Source organism: Tetrapisispora phaffii, chromosome 16 (assembly GCF_000236905.1).
Source record: "Tetrapisispora phaffii CBS 4417 chromosome 16, complete genome".
In the NCBI taxonomy this organism is placed as follows: Eukaryota; Fungi; Ascomycota; class Saccharomycetes; order Saccharomycetales; family Saccharomycetaceae; genus Tetrapisispora; species Tetrapisispora phaffii.
The window spans coordinates 242,719-257,440 of record NC_016535.1 but is presented as its reverse complement, the minus strand read 5'-3'; the positions used below and the strand labels follow the sequence as shown (position 1 = coordinate 257,440).

General features: G+C 34.4%; 8 protein-coding genes across 8 annotated transcripts; 5 read left to right on the top strand and 3 right to left on the bottom strand.

Moving 5' to 3' along the window:
• Positions 1–303: 303 nt before the first annotated feature.
• Positions 304–2,961, top strand: CLA4 (serine/threonine protein kinase CLA4; the record flags this gene model as incomplete). The annotated part of the gene is made up of 1 exon (XM_003688671.1): positions 304–2,961. One exon carries the CDS (start codon positions 304–306, stop codon positions 2,959–2,961), a length of 2,658 nt encoding a protein of 885 aa, XP_003688719.1.
• Positions 2,962–3,682: 721 nt separating this feature from the next.
• On the top strand, positions 3,683–5,167 carry MRX6 (Mrx6p; the record flags this gene model as incomplete). Its single annotated transcript, XM_003688670.1, has 1 exon — positions 3,683–5,167. The coding sequence occupies one exon, from the start codon at positions 3,683–3,685 to the stop codon at positions 5,165–5,167; it is 1,485 nt and encodes a 494-aa protein (XP_003688718.1).
• A 206-nt stretch (positions 5,168–5,373) lies between these two features.
• Positions 5,374–7,008, bottom strand: RIM21 (Rim21p; the record flags this gene model as incomplete). The annotated part of the gene is made up of 1 exon (XM_003688669.1): positions 5,374–7,008. One exon carries the CDS (start codon positions 7,006–7,008, stop codon positions 5,374–5,376), a length of 1,635 nt encoding a protein of 544 aa, XP_003688717.1.
• A 733-nt stretch (positions 7,009–7,741) lies between these two features.
• Positions 7,742–9,844, top strand: MSB3 (Rab GTPase-activating protein MSB3; the record flags this gene model as incomplete). The annotated part of the gene is made up of 1 exon (XM_003688668.1): positions 7,742–9,844. One exon carries the CDS (start codon positions 7,742–7,744, stop codon positions 9,842–9,844), a length of 2,103 nt encoding a protein of 700 aa, XP_003688716.1.
• A 139-nt stretch (positions 9,845–9,983) lies between these two features.
• Positions 9,984–10,628, bottom strand: MDY2 (Mdy2p; the record flags this gene model as incomplete). The annotated part of the gene is made up of 1 exon (XM_003688667.1): positions 9,984–10,628. The coding sequence occupies one exon, from the start codon at positions 10,626–10,628 to the stop codon at positions 9,984–9,986; it is 645 nt and encodes a 214-aa protein (XP_003688715.1).
• A 333-nt stretch (positions 10,629–10,961) lies between these two features.
• On the top strand, positions 10,962–11,654 carry SHR5 (Shr5p; the record flags this gene model as incomplete). Its single annotated transcript, XM_003688666.1, has 1 exon — positions 10,962–11,654. One exon carries the CDS (start codon positions 10,962–10,964, stop codon positions 11,652–11,654), a length of 693 nt encoding a protein of 230 aa, XP_003688714.1.
• A 135-nt stretch (positions 11,655–11,789) lies between these two features.
• Positions 11,790–13,361, bottom strand: MID1 (Mid1p; the record flags this gene model as incomplete). Its single annotated transcript, XM_003688665.1, has 1 exon — positions 11,790–13,361. The coding sequence occupies one exon, from the start codon at positions 13,359–13,361 to the stop codon at positions 11,790–11,792; it is 1,572 nt and encodes a 523-aa protein (XP_003688713.1).
• Positions 13,362–13,675: 314 nt separating this feature from the next.
• Positions 13,676–14,683, top strand: RFC3 (replication factor C subunit 3; the record flags this gene model as incomplete). The annotated part of the gene is made up of 1 exon (XM_003688664.1): positions 13,676–14,683. The coding sequence occupies one exon, from the start codon at positions 13,676–13,678 to the stop codon at positions 14,681–14,683; it is 1,008 nt and encodes a 335-aa protein (XP_003688712.1).
• Positions 14,684–14,722: the final 39 nt, after the last annotated feature.

Sequence of the window (14,722 nt, the reverse complement as noted above, 5' to 3'; positions counted from 1 at the left end):
CAGACTTTCTTTGTAATTGATTGACATTTATTTATAAGAAGTTACGTTTTCTTTGTATTAATATCTAAATTGAGTTCTGCCAATTGGATCTAGCACTAATTGTAGCGGTTGCATCATACATAGCGCATAATAACGAGATATTTATTTCAACAGTAGTGCATCAGTTAAAACAGACTGGCAGATATATATTATATATATATATATATATATCCATATCCATATATCTACACATCAAGTGTGATTATATCTGCGAATACTAAGATTAAGGTAGAATTATAAAACTAATACATATTGATACCAGAAATGTCTCTGTCGGCAGCTGCTAATAATATATCTGATACTGATTTCCAGAACATTGGACCTGCTCCGAAACCTCCGATTTCATCATCTATATTAAATTCGATGAATGAACTAGGGAAGAATTCCACTGGGTATAACCAAACTCAGCCGATTGGTGACATATCCTCGCCGTTTGATTTCCAAAGGAATAATAGTTCGAGAGCGTTCAACAATGCTGCGCAGTATCCAGCATCTGCAACTTTAACAATGACAAACAGGAAAGGTTGGATCTCGTATAAGGATGATGGTTTATTGTCATTCTTATGGCAAAAAAGATATATTGTAGTGAATGATTTGTACCTTTCGTTTTACAAAAATGAAAAAACGACAGATGATCCCCTATTGAGAGTTCCATTGACGAATATCGTCAGTATCAGTAGAACTCAAGTTAAGGTGAATTGTATGGAAATCGTACGTACAACAGACAGGAATTCAGTACCCTCAGCTACAGGTAGCTTATCGAACATAAACTCATCTAATGATACAGCAACAAAAAAATCTATCTTTATATCTACAAAAACAGAAGTCGAGCTAAATAGTTGGTTGGATTTGTTGTTTACAAGATGTCCATTATTAAGTGGCGTATCATCACCAACTAATTTTACACATAAAGTGCATGTGGGTTTTGATCCAGAAACTGGTAGTTTTGTAGGGATGCCAACAAATTGGGAAAAATTACTAAAACATTCCAGAATTACAGGTGAAGATTGGAATAATGATTCAGCAGCCGTCATACAAGTGTTACAGTTTTATCAGCAGTATAATGATGTAGATGGCAGTGGCGCAAATGTCCAGAGCAATGTAAATAAAATAGAAAAAGTGAAATCAAACTCTACTTCAAGCCCCGTGGACAGTTTGCCTTACGGTAGCTCTTCACATTTGCCAGGAACAAATCATAGTAGTTCAACTTCACTAAATAATATAGACAATCAGAATAAGAAGTTGCAGTTAAACTACGGTCATCAAAATACGGGAAATTCTACAATGGTAAAACAAAACCGGAGCTCTCCATTAGGTCAACAAGGTTTATTGCCACAGATACAAGCACCAATGAAGGTTCCTTTGCCAACTGGTGTACCGAATAATAACACGACTAATAAACCTTTAATAGCTCCTATTAATACAAAAATTTCAGTAAATACTCAAAATCATAATCAAAAATTACCATCGCCAATTAATCAAAGTGGTATGCAACAGAATCAGAAATTCCAACAAATGCATCAATTTAGACCTAATGAGTCGCCCTCACATCCGAATCATCCACAACGTATGATGCCGCGTTACCCACAGCAGCAACAGCAACAGCAAACTATGAATAATAGGGCTCAGCATAATATGGTAAATCCTTACTCTAAAATATCAGCCACATCAAATAAAATGCCAGGTATCAGAGGTCCAGAGGCTCAACAAATTCAAACTTCTTCTCCTCCACCTAGATTGCATCCACAACGTGCTGCTCCTCAACGACCAAATGTTAATCAAGCCCTTTCATCGACTACAACTATCAATGCTACTGCTGCTGCGGCATCGGCAATGAGGCAACATGCTAAACATAATGTTGGACAACCAACTCCAGCAAATTTACCACCAGCTCAAAGACAGGCTCCGAAAAAACCAATCGGTACACAAGGTGCTGTGTCTACTGAAACAAAAAAACCATCTAAACCAATTCTATCAAATGCAGAAATTATGGCCAGGCTAAAGCAAGTCACTTTCATTCAAGATCCTACTCCAAGCTTTGAAATGATCGAGAAAGCTGGACAAGGTGCAAGTGGTTCTGTCTACTTGGCAAAAAGATCCGCACTACCGCCTAAAGAAGATAAAATTAATCAATATGATGAACCTGCGAAGATTGGTGATAAAGTTGCTATTAAACAAATGATGCTATCTAAACAACCTCGTAAAGAATTGATTGTAAATGAAATTTTAGTAATGAAAGATTCACGCCATAAAAATATTGTTAACTTTTTAGAAGCATATTTGAAAACAGAAGATGATTTATGGGTAGTTATGGAATATATGGAAGGCGGTTCTTTAACCGATATTATTGAAAATTCGCCAGCTGACGAAAGCATCAACTCCCCATTGACTGAATCACAAATCGCCTACATAGTTCGTGAAACTTGCCAAGGTCTAAAATTCTTACACGATAGGCACATTATCCATAGAGATATAAAATCTGATAATGTCTTATTGGACACACAAGGCCGTGTTAAGATCACCGATTTTGGTTTCTGTGCGAAATTAACTGATCAAAGAAGTAAAAGAGCTACTATGGTCGGTACTCCTTATTGGATGGCTCCAGAAGTTGTTAAGCAACGTGAATATGATGAAAAAGTGGATGTATGGTCATTAGGTATTATGACTATTGAAATGTTAGAAGGTGAACCTCCATACTTAAATGAAGATCCATTAAGGGCGTTATACTTAATCGCAACAAATGGTACACCTAAATTAAGACACCCAGAGTCACTTTCTTTAGAAATAAAAAGATTCTTGAGTGTTTGTCTATGTGTTGATGTCAGATATAGAGCATCTACAGAAGAATTATTACACCATAATTTTTTCAGTCTAGCATGTCCTCCAGAGGAATTACTATCGCTATTAGAATGGAAATTATAGGATAGAAAAGAACTATTCTAACAAATTAACATCAAAATTATACAAATTTGTATCTCAATTTTATTTGCATCAAAAATGTTCTTTATTTAAAATCAAGAATCCTTACGTTCGTTTCCAAAATAATAATAAGAATAAGAATAATAATATACATATTAAACATATTAAACATACTATTAACCGTTATATATATATTGTATTTAGTAATAAGAATAACAACTTCCATCACCACCTTTTTTGGGATCTTTCGTTTCAATAAGTATATTAAGTCTATGTGGTACAATGTTATTGAAGGTAAAATCTACACATATAAATACTATCAAGTTATCATATTGAATTTATAAGGATAGTTTGTAACTTATATCATTCTTGTTACTCAGCTATAATGATTACTATGAAGATTCGATTAGCAAGTTCGGACGGCAATTAATAAAATATCCAAATTAATCATTAGTATAAAGTATTCACAATTAGATTAGGTAAATATAAACATATGGTTTGTAATATACAAAAGACATTACCTATAACACTATGAAGGATATTAAATTTACTAATAGGTTATTTTCTATATTATTATATTAATATAATAGCTGTGAATTGATAGAATTACCTTTAAATTATAGAGGGAAAGCGAAATCACAAATATTCAATATATCTGTTCACACCGAATAAACTAAGGTTAAATATTTTGATAGCATCACCAAGAGCACTTTTTTTTTATAAAATGATTATTAGTCGATATGGATTGCGCAGTTGTTTTTCCAAGAGGATTAGTACCTTAACAAATAGTAAATGTAATCAGACAAGAAGTTATTCCTCTGCATCTGATAAGAAGCCACAAGCGTTGGCCAAGTCTAAGAAAAAAAAAGTATCCAAGAATGAGGAGATAGACAATTATAATAAGGGAATGGAGACCATCAGAAAATATGACCCTAATTTTGCCAATAATACATCTACGAAATTGCATGGTTTGAAAAAATCACTACTGGTTCCAAAAGTGGCATCTACAGATAATTTATCATCAGCTGAAATTCAAACAGAGGGTCTCTTTGCAGGTTATCGACCTTTATTTCTGGGGAACTCGTCATTGGAGACCAATTCAAAATTGGATGTTTTGGATAATTTCTTTACTTCATTCGCTAATTTAAAGGTTTCTGCACCCGAGTCTGAAACAGATAGTTACAATTCAGGTCAAATTAAAGATGTTATAGATGATTTACAAAATGGTTTAGAGTCAGAACAAGAACAGAGTTCTTTGACTAGAGAAAATAGAAAACCTATCATACCATGGGATGCATCAATTGGTGGTATGGTTTATTCTGATAAAGCTTTCAAGGACCTGCCTAAAAGTGTAGTTTCGAAATTGTCACCATTCAAGTTAGTGAAACTTGAAAGGTCCCAAGATAAATCTCAGGTAAAGCCCAAACGTTTCATTAAAATAAAAGTACATAATTCAAAAGTCAGCGACGACCTAGAAATGGTAAATCTGTTTGATTCTGACAAAACTAAGCACTATGATAAGCATATTCAAGACGGGTCAATTATTGGTGTTACTCGAGATCAGATGATAAAAGATAGGAAGGAGTATGAAAATGAGATGAATCATTATCTCCTGCTCTTTAGATTTTTGAAATCAGATCAAAGACTCTATATCACTTATCTCGATAAATTAATGAGGTTTTTAGAGAGACAAATCTTTAAAAAGATAAAATTACATACCCATAGTCCTGTTTTGTTATATCGTCTGCCCATATTTATATATTTGCCACCAAGCAGTATTGGAATAAAATCACTGAGAAGAATATTAAGAAAACAAATTATAAATCAATCATCCCCTCTCATGTCAATATTATTACCATGTTATGAGAAGGAGTTCCAAAGAGAAAAGTTGTTATCAAAATTTAATAATAAAGTTAATACTTTACTCAATGATTTAATAATAGCGTTACCTTCATATCATATCCATGATACTGATACTGATTGTATAATTCAACAAAGTCCAGTTCCTAACTTTAAGAGACTATATTGGTTAAAACCTACTTTAAGAAAGAATGTTTTCTATGGGAAAAATATCCATCAAGAATACGTTTTCAATTATAGCAAAAGTTATGACATTACAAGGAGTAATATTAAATATATGCGATATCCAATTGGCCTTAGATCTAAAACTGTAAAAGAGGCCTTTAGTAAAGATAGGTTTTATGATTGATCATATTCAAATTGATGAGTTTTAAAAATGCTTCACTAATAGTTTAATTAATATTCCTTTATTCCTTGTAAGTATATAATATGTATGACCCTAGTAATAATATAAATTGTGTCCTAGTTCGTTCGTGCGTTAGTTGAATCATTGCACTTAATATATAACTATGCATAAGCTGCATCCATAATATAATATAGTTGTTTTTGAGGATGCTAATCTTCAGTATCATAGTCCTCATCGTCTGAATTAAATATGATATCAGTTGTTTTGTACAAATGTACATCATTCACCTTATCTAAACCAATTCTCTGCTTCACTTTGCGTTTATTATTTTCTATTTCCTCCCCATTTGTAGTTGACAAATTGATCGAGTTTTGTCCAAGGATTTTTATCAGCATGTAATCAGTTAACATAATTAGTTTATTATATGACATATGTAATTTCTCCTTGAAATATGCGGTCACTGATCTTGAATTTTGACTATTATGGAAACTCGAATCTTCTATGCATGTGCTGATGCCACTTAATTCATAAGAAGTTTGATTCATGGATGAACTTCCTGTTAGTACTCTTTCTTGGTTCTTATCGATATTAAACACAATTTCGTCGTCTTTGCCATCTTTTGTACTGTGTGCATTTAATGAATGCTCATCAAAAGGCCTCAGCATTAATTCTGAGCTTCTATCATCATTGAGGAAAGAGTTTTTATCTGAATATTCTGTACTTATTGTTCTTGTTAATGCATCCTGAATTTTTAATGCATATTTAGCTATTTTGTGATCAACATTTTCCTCCGCATAAATAGTCCTTCCTAATATACTCTGTGCTTCTTTTTTCTTTTGAACTACAAAAATTCTATTTATCCATTCCCATACGATAGCTGTTGAAGCAACATAAGCAGTTAAATTAAAGATTTCACCAATACTATTTATCCATACATTTGCCAAATCGAAAAAAAAAAACAGGACTTGGAACAGGACCAGTAAAAATGAATATATTGATAAGAATCCTAGAGAAAAGTTGATGAAACAAAGTTTATACTTTGCTATAATAAACGAAATAACGATTGCGGCGTATGACGTAGATATTGCAATTCTTAACAGATAAACGAATGGGTTTAATACGGTTAAAGAATCACTTCCAGATGAAAAGAGAGAGACGGCATAAAGTATGTTAGAAACCATAACCATTATGAAACCTGCTATGAAAGAAAATCTCTTTTCCTCTAGCGTTGATACTAGCCGAGTGACATTAATTAATTGACAAAATTGAAGAAGAGATATTGCTATGAAATCCAATATTTTAAAATCCAGCCTGTTACCTAACGTGTATGCAATCAAGTGGGCAGTCACCACACCTAAATTATTAAACTCATCTTGTATTAGCAATAACATTCTTGAAGTGAAAAGAATCAAAGTTATTGAGGAGAGCACAGCTGCGAACCTCACTATATTTAAAAAGAACTGTCTATGTCTATCATGGATTGCCAAGAATAAATAAATACTCAGAAACAAGCAGGCCACTAAATTAATAGTAACTACCACAGTTAGTACATAAACAGAGAATCTGAAGTCACCTCCTTCGGGCCCTAACATTCCTCGATATTTCTCCCAATCTCTTTCCACGCTATCCAAATAAGATATCTCCAACAGTCGTTTGGCTTTAGACATGACATAGGACGGACTATTTCGTTTACAGTACCCTTTAAAACTAATATGATCAGCATAGAAACATGCTATAGGGAAAGCTGGTGACAGTAACATACCATCGCCCAAAAAGTGTTCCGTACAGGACATATAGTCATTATGCATTGGTTTGAGGACCTCCCAAGTATCAAAAAAACTCATTTGAAAAACAGTCAATGTAAAATATGAATCTATTTAATCAATGTAAAAACAGCAGTATCATCAAACAACAATAACTACCCAATTTTCTAAAACCAACGTAGCTCCAGATTTCAATTCGTTTTACAAATTCGCATACCAGCAGCAGCCTAGTTTCCAACGTGAGACCAAAGGAAAAGCAGAAACAATATATATTGATAATCAGAAGCTCACTCTGCTGATGTCAACCCCAGACAATAACTTTATCAAGCAACGAAAACGACATCCTCTGTTTAAATACCAATTGGAACTCTTCTTACATTGAATCATACTACTATCCTGAACCCCAATTTTGATGTCCACGTCACGTGCTTCCTATTTCTCTTCTCACGGCTCGTTCAAGTGACTGAAATTTTGAGCAATTACTTTAAGTACAGGACTTTAGGAACAATAGTGATCTATATTTATAATGTAACTATTATATTCAATTGCCATTAAGAGTGGTCGATTAAGAAGTCGCCCAGTTGAGCTAGGTATTCTCATATTGGTTTTAATGAGTGTGTATGTTTAGAAGTGGTTTTTGTTGTTTTTTTTGGTTCTTAAGAGATTGAATCGAAGTTTAAATATAATAGGGCTAAAAAACACAATAGGAAGATTCCGAATTATTGTACTATTTGTAATAGTTCAAAGGGAGACTTGCTTCTGATTGGAATAAAAAATAAGAGCAGACATTGACCATAATTTAGTTTGTGCTCGTATGAGAGAAGGTGACATGCAAGGGTATGTGGAGCCCAGTGCTATTCGAATGAAAGTATCTAAATCATTTGATGACGACAGTTCATTGTCAAAAAATAATTCAAACGTTACCAGTGGTGATTTCGATTCTGGTGTTGGTATGAATACAAGGAAGAACCAGGTTGCATCCCAGAATATTACTATGAATAATCCCATTTACAGTATGAAGGCTAAGTTTGGTATTAGATCTCCCTCGGTTCCGAATTTTCAAGATTCTTTATATAGTGGGAATAACAACAGTACACCTATATTGAATAATAGTAGGCGATTTGATCCAGGTATTAATAAAAACGAGTCAAATAATATGGACACTAGAAAATATTGGAAAGAAAATGCAGATGTGGATAGCGCTAAGGAGACGCCTATAGACAATAACAAAACTCACGATGATCCTGCAATGAGCGTGATTGATCTATATAATGACGATGATGGGTATTCCCGGAATAATAGGAGCTCTATGGGCCATCAGCTTGAAGATTATCATTTGGAATCAGATGATGAGGAAGATGAGGATTCTGAAAACAATCATGAGTCATCAGAAATGTTGGCAGCTGTTAGCAACGCCGAGTTTCTACCCAAAAGTATTACTTTAAATCGTAAAGAACTGAATACAGAGCATTGTGATAGATATGGTTTTAAAAAAAAGAATAATTATGTATCAGAAGAAACGTATAATGCTTGGTGGGAAGATTATTCGGGATATTGTATTAGAAGGAAGCATAAGTGGTTATTATTGTTGCAGAAATCTGGTTTGCCAGTCCATAATGATATTCCGGTGAGGTTCCCTCCACATAGTGAAAAACTTAAACGGTATGTCAGAAAAGGTATTCCTGCAGAATGGAGAGGTAATGCTTGGTGGTATTTCGCTAGAGGCCAAGAAAAATTAAATAAGAATAAAGATGTATATTCAAATCTCTTGTTAAAAATGGGTAATTTAGAAGATGAGACTCAAAAGGGAAAAATTCAAGATTTAGATGTCATTGAAAGAGATTTGAATAGAACATTTCCGGATAATATACATTTTCAAAAAGAAGCGTTTTCAACTAAAGAACCAGTCATGATTAAATCGTTACGTCGTGTGTTGGTAGCATTTTCATTATATAATACAAAAATTGGTTATTGTCAGTCTATGAACTTTTTAGCTGGTTTGTTACTATTATTTATGGACGAAGAAAAAACATTCTGGATGTTAGTAATTATAACATCAAGATATCTACCGGGTGTACATAATGTTAATCTAGAAGGTGTGAATATTGACCAAGGTGTCTTGTTGTTGTGTATTAGAGAATATTTACCTGAATTATGGACTGAGATTGAATCCTCATATAACGGTTATACAAAGAATACACCAAACAATAGTGCTAATTCTAAAAACCTATTTTTATTGAAGTTGCCTCCAATTACACTATGCACTGCCAGTTGGTTTATGAGTTGTTTTATTGGTGTGCTACCAATTGAAACTACATTAAGGATATGGGATTGTATGTTTTATGAAGATTCACATTTTCTATTTAAAGCTTCACTTGCTATCTTTAAAATTTGTGAACCTGACTTGCTAAAGGGTAAGCCTTCTCATCGGTCATTTAGTCAATATAGTCTGACAAATACTAAACAGCATCGCAGTAATGCTTGTCAGGATGATTATGATATGCAAATGTTTCAAGTCATACAGACATTTCCAAAAACTATTATTGACCCTAATGATATATTCGAAAAAGTGATCTTTAAAAGAAGGTTACAATTAAATAGGCTTGATCAAAATGAGATAGATAAATGTAGAAAATATGTTGCGGTTCAAAGACAAAAACATAAGAATTACGATGATATCATTGGCAAACTAGGAAATACTAGTCCGTTCGATGAGAAATCGGATGAACAAAACTTGCATGGTGGAAAGTTTATAGATAATTCCATAAATATTCTTGGAAAAGATTTGAAGATGACAAGTGAGATGGTGAATGAAGCTCTCTCATCTGAAGTTTATGATTTCAAAAGAGGATTTTCAGGTGTAAATTGGAATAACAGCATTAAAGAGAGAGTTAAGCATATGCGTAAAAAAAAATGAATATGATTTCAGATGAATTTTCTGACTATTTGAATTCTCTCTATTATAATTCTGTATTAATTAAAAAATTTCATAAAACACTAATATAGTTATCAATATGAGTATATAGAGGTATTATACATTTGCATTAAAATAAATACTAATTCATTTCATAATTTGTCTTCATTTTTTTGAGTGCTTTAAAGACTTGTTCTTGATTATTCCATTTATTATTCAATAACGTTTCAATTTCATCCCAAGGAACTTCATATGATACAGTAGGTGAAACGGAGTCTAATGATGGAGCTTCCGGTTCGACTTCATCAGCGGTTGATAGAACAGGTTTAGATACCATAACATTCAAAGTTGCTTCAGTAACATTTAAATCTGAAAGTAAAAATTTATCATGCAACACTTTACCCTTTAGCAACAACTTAAGTTGTTCCTTTTGTTCGACTTTCTTTTCATTGACCAAGAACAGTTTAACTTGAAGAACAGTATCATTGCCAGAGAACTCATGCTCAATAGAGAATTTCGGAGCTCTAATACTCTTCAAAGTCAACTTAATTGCATTAGAAGCATTATCACTCATGGAACCCGAGCCATTGTTAGAACTGCCTGCATTTTTTCTGACCCTAGAAGGTTCATATTTGTATCTTAGACCTGGTAATGCAACACCAAGACTAGTTACTTCTTGCAACGGCTTCTGATAATCCTTTGAGAAAACTGGCTCAGATAAAGTGGCCAAGGTTAGGAATCTGCTAACAAATTCGAGCTCAGTTGGTTGAATGTTTTCAATTGACATTATGTTATCACTTAGTTTCGTGGTATATTTAATATATGACTGACTTTATCCGTTCAGGAAGTAAATACTAATCAATATAAACATTTATAGTTTTTATAAAAAAAACATTAATGAACTTTTAAGTATTTTCAATTTTAATGGCTTAAATATAAAAATATGAACAGTTGCGAAATTGTAATAGTAAAACTAACAAACCATACAAGAGAATTGATATTCAACTCTATTTGTTGATAATTTGGTGATTTATATCTATTGGTTGCAATTGTGTTGGGTTAAGCAACGTCATATAAAAGTTGAATCATTGTTTTACTCTCCGTACCCATGTATTTATAGATGACTTTATCAGGTGAATTGTCTCGAACAAATCATCAAGTTGAACAAAGACCACTTTTCTTTAATTACCATGAGTACACTGAGACATATTATGCTGACATAGGTGATGTGATAGAATATCAGGGACATGATGCGGACCATGAGCTTTGTATAACACATTTCCCAAACATATACGTTCCTTTGGATTCAGAAAAGTTTAGAACAACGAGAATAGTGAGGATACCAAGATCGTTCGAGAGTTCGTTGGAATATCCTCAGTTCAGCGCTTTTCTTCCGGGTTCTGAATCTGCTGCGGTCACTTATGGTGCAGATGGGTTAGATTTTGTGCAACATGGTTATTTTGATGACCAAAATCAAATTTTTGGATATTCTTCTGTGAGTCCTTTATCTGATTATCTTACTGAGGAGGAATTCAACCGGATAATAATTGACATTAACACTATCATTAGGGAGTCTTTTCAAGTCTCTTCCGCATATAATATAAGTGATCTGATTCTTGAACTTCTCACTTTGACAATGTGGAAATGGATATCCAAATATGTGTACCCACATCCATTATTGAAAGTTGAAGAATATATTGAACGAGTAAACGAATCAAGAGCATTCAAGGAAAAGAATATAAAAATGATCTCTTTAAGGGAATCTGGGTTTCTATCTCTCGATTTTGAAATACCTAAACCAGTAATCCATTAATTAATGAATATAAGAAATAATGTTTAAGAAATGAAATAGTTTAATCGTAGTGTTTACCTTATTATTTATGAATATTGACGTAGTTCTATCTATATATGCAAGTAAGTTACATGTTTAACCCTGTGATGGTTTAAATTAATCAGCATCAGGAATGATTAACGAAGAATAATTACCAATGAAATTACATGTAATGTAATCAAAATCTTCATAGTAATAATTGTAACTCGAGAAAAGTAGATTATTTGAATTTGATGGTTCTGGACAAGCAAAGCCAAAATCAGCAGGGCAATCTCTCACAATCGAATGGCACATGTCAATGCATGGCAAAACCTCATAATAATCTCGTATAGGTTTAATATCTTCATTGATATAACTATTCCTATTGACATTCTTGTTTCTGTAGATGAAATGTGGAGTCTCTGTTGTTGTGCACCTTGGGATAGAAACAGCACATAGCCAATCCAAGTATGATGCAGCACAATCATCACAAGTTCTTAGTGGTGAGTACCTAGCATCTAATTCGGTGTCACATGGAATAATTTGAAGTGCCTTGGTAAAATTAGTATATAATGACTCGGCAATGGAATCGTATATTTGCACAATTGCACTTTTGTTCCCCTGTAGTTCTGACGGTGTTGGCACAGAATATGCAACCCCACTGCAAAAATTCAACCCAAACACCAAAGAACAAGTGTTATCTGGCTTAGTGGAAAAGGTAAAATTTCCATAAAGTAACCCACCTGAGCTGTTTTCATCGGAACTACCATTTGACCCTGTTATCGTCTGTGTCAAAAATCCAACATATGATGTTGAACTATTCAATCCAGTAATGTAATATTGACCGTGATTATTTGATGTATAAGCATCTACGTTCAATTTAAAGATTTGGAAATCTTCCCTGTCCAGTAGACTCAAATCTACATCACTTTCAGTGACATTTTCAGATGAAATAATATGTGGACCATTTTTAACAGCACTTATAGAACAATTTCTATTTGCAGTTATTTTTTCAGCTTCCTCTGGTGTGTAAATATATAAAACGTATTCTTCATCACTGGAAGTTGAATTTGACTTTGCTGATGTAGCTGTCACAAATTGCCCAATTGATAACAAGACAGAATTATAATCGGTGTCCATGACTTCGATCCATGTCTTTCTGTCCCATTGGTAATACAAATCTTTTTCTGACACCGCAATTTGATAATCCCATGTATCATCTGAATTTGAGTCACCATTCACTACAAGAGCCACTCCAGTTTCTTGGTCCACTACCTGTAATGCCAGATATAATGTCGAGTACGTCGTATTAAGGTCAGTTGCAGTATCCGAGAAAGTACTTACCATTGCAGAGACATATCCATCGTAAAAATCTTCATACACTGTATCTGATAAGTTAGCAAAGATCGTATCAGAAAAACTGTAATACAGTCTTAACACTGATCCATTTGTATTTGGAATATTTAAAAGGTTTCCAGATATGAAAAGAAAATCAAAACTTGAAGACCAGCTGTCATAACCCAACGAATATGAATAGTAATTTGTTTCACCTGCTGAAATAGAATTATGAATTGGAACCCAATCATCCAATAAACTTGTACTATTTTCTGACCCCCCACTGTTCAATATATTACTCAAATCACTTCCGCTTACTTTGCAAATGCTGAGAAGAGCAGCAAAATAAATACCTAAAAAACACAGTAGCATCATCAATCATCCACTGATACACTTAATGACCTACTTTGGTGCTCATCAGAACAGATGTATCGACATGTAAATAATCCTTTTTGAACCGTGCTTCTTTATATATTGAGCTAAACATTTTTGAAACTTTGTTTAAAGCATTGACACCGATCAAATTGAAAAATGTTACACCAAAACACGTAAAAGAGAAGTATTTAAGGAAGACGTATTGTTTGTTCGAGAGTATTATACTCTTTAACATAGGATAGCGTGCCATAGAGTATTATTTGTGGTTGGTTTTGCTACGATTGGTTGAAAAGAAGAGACAGTACCAAGCCAAAATGAACAGAGCAGAGAAGAATCTCGAGAACCTGCCATGGGTTGAGAAATATAGACCATCTTCTTTGGACGAAGTGTACGGCCAACCAGACATTGTGAATACTGTTCGTAAGTTTGTTGCTGAAGGTAAATTGCCCCATCTTTTGTTCTACGGTCCTCCTGGTACAGGTAAGACCTCTACTATCATTGCGTTGGCCAAAGAAATTTATGGGAAGAATTATTCCAATATGGTGCTTGAGTTGAATGCCAGTGACGACAGAGGTATCGATGTTGTTAGGAACCAGATCAAGGATTTTGCCTCCACCCGACAGATCTTCAGTAAAGGTTTCAAATTGATCATCCTGGATGAGGCTGACGCAATGACCAATGCTGCTCAAAACGCCCTAAGAAGAATCATCGAAAAATATACTAAGAACACCAGGTTCTGTATCTTGGCTAACTACGCATATAAGCTGACACCGGCCTTGTTGAGTAGATGCACCAGGTTCCGGTTCCAGCCGATCGCGATTGATGCCCTGGAGCGTCGTATGAACAACGTCGTCTTACAAGAACACTTGAACATTGGCCAGGAGGCCAAGGACGCTCTGTTGAAGGTGTCCAAGGGGGACATGAGGAGAATCATGAACGTGCTGCAGGCGTCGAAGAGCTCTGTGGACACAGCGGACGGGGAGATCACAAGAGAGATCATCTACGAATGCTGTGGGATCTGCAGACCGGAAGATGTGCAGAAGATACTGAAAAGCATACTGGAGGACGACTTCGGCACGGCATATCTAACATTGAAGCAGATCTGCCAGGCCAAGGGCCTGGCATCCATCGATATCATCGAGGAACTAGTAGCGTTGCTCGAGTGCTACGAATTAAAGAACGAGAGAACAAGACAAGAGACACTCGTCTGTCTGAGTGAAATCGAATACTCCATCTCCAAGGGCTGCAACAACAAGATCGTCCAAAGCGCCATCATCGGCGCCATCAAGACCGCCTTCGAGCATGAAACAGCATCCGCATGAACCACCACTGTATACTGAACCTACATACCTCTATATACA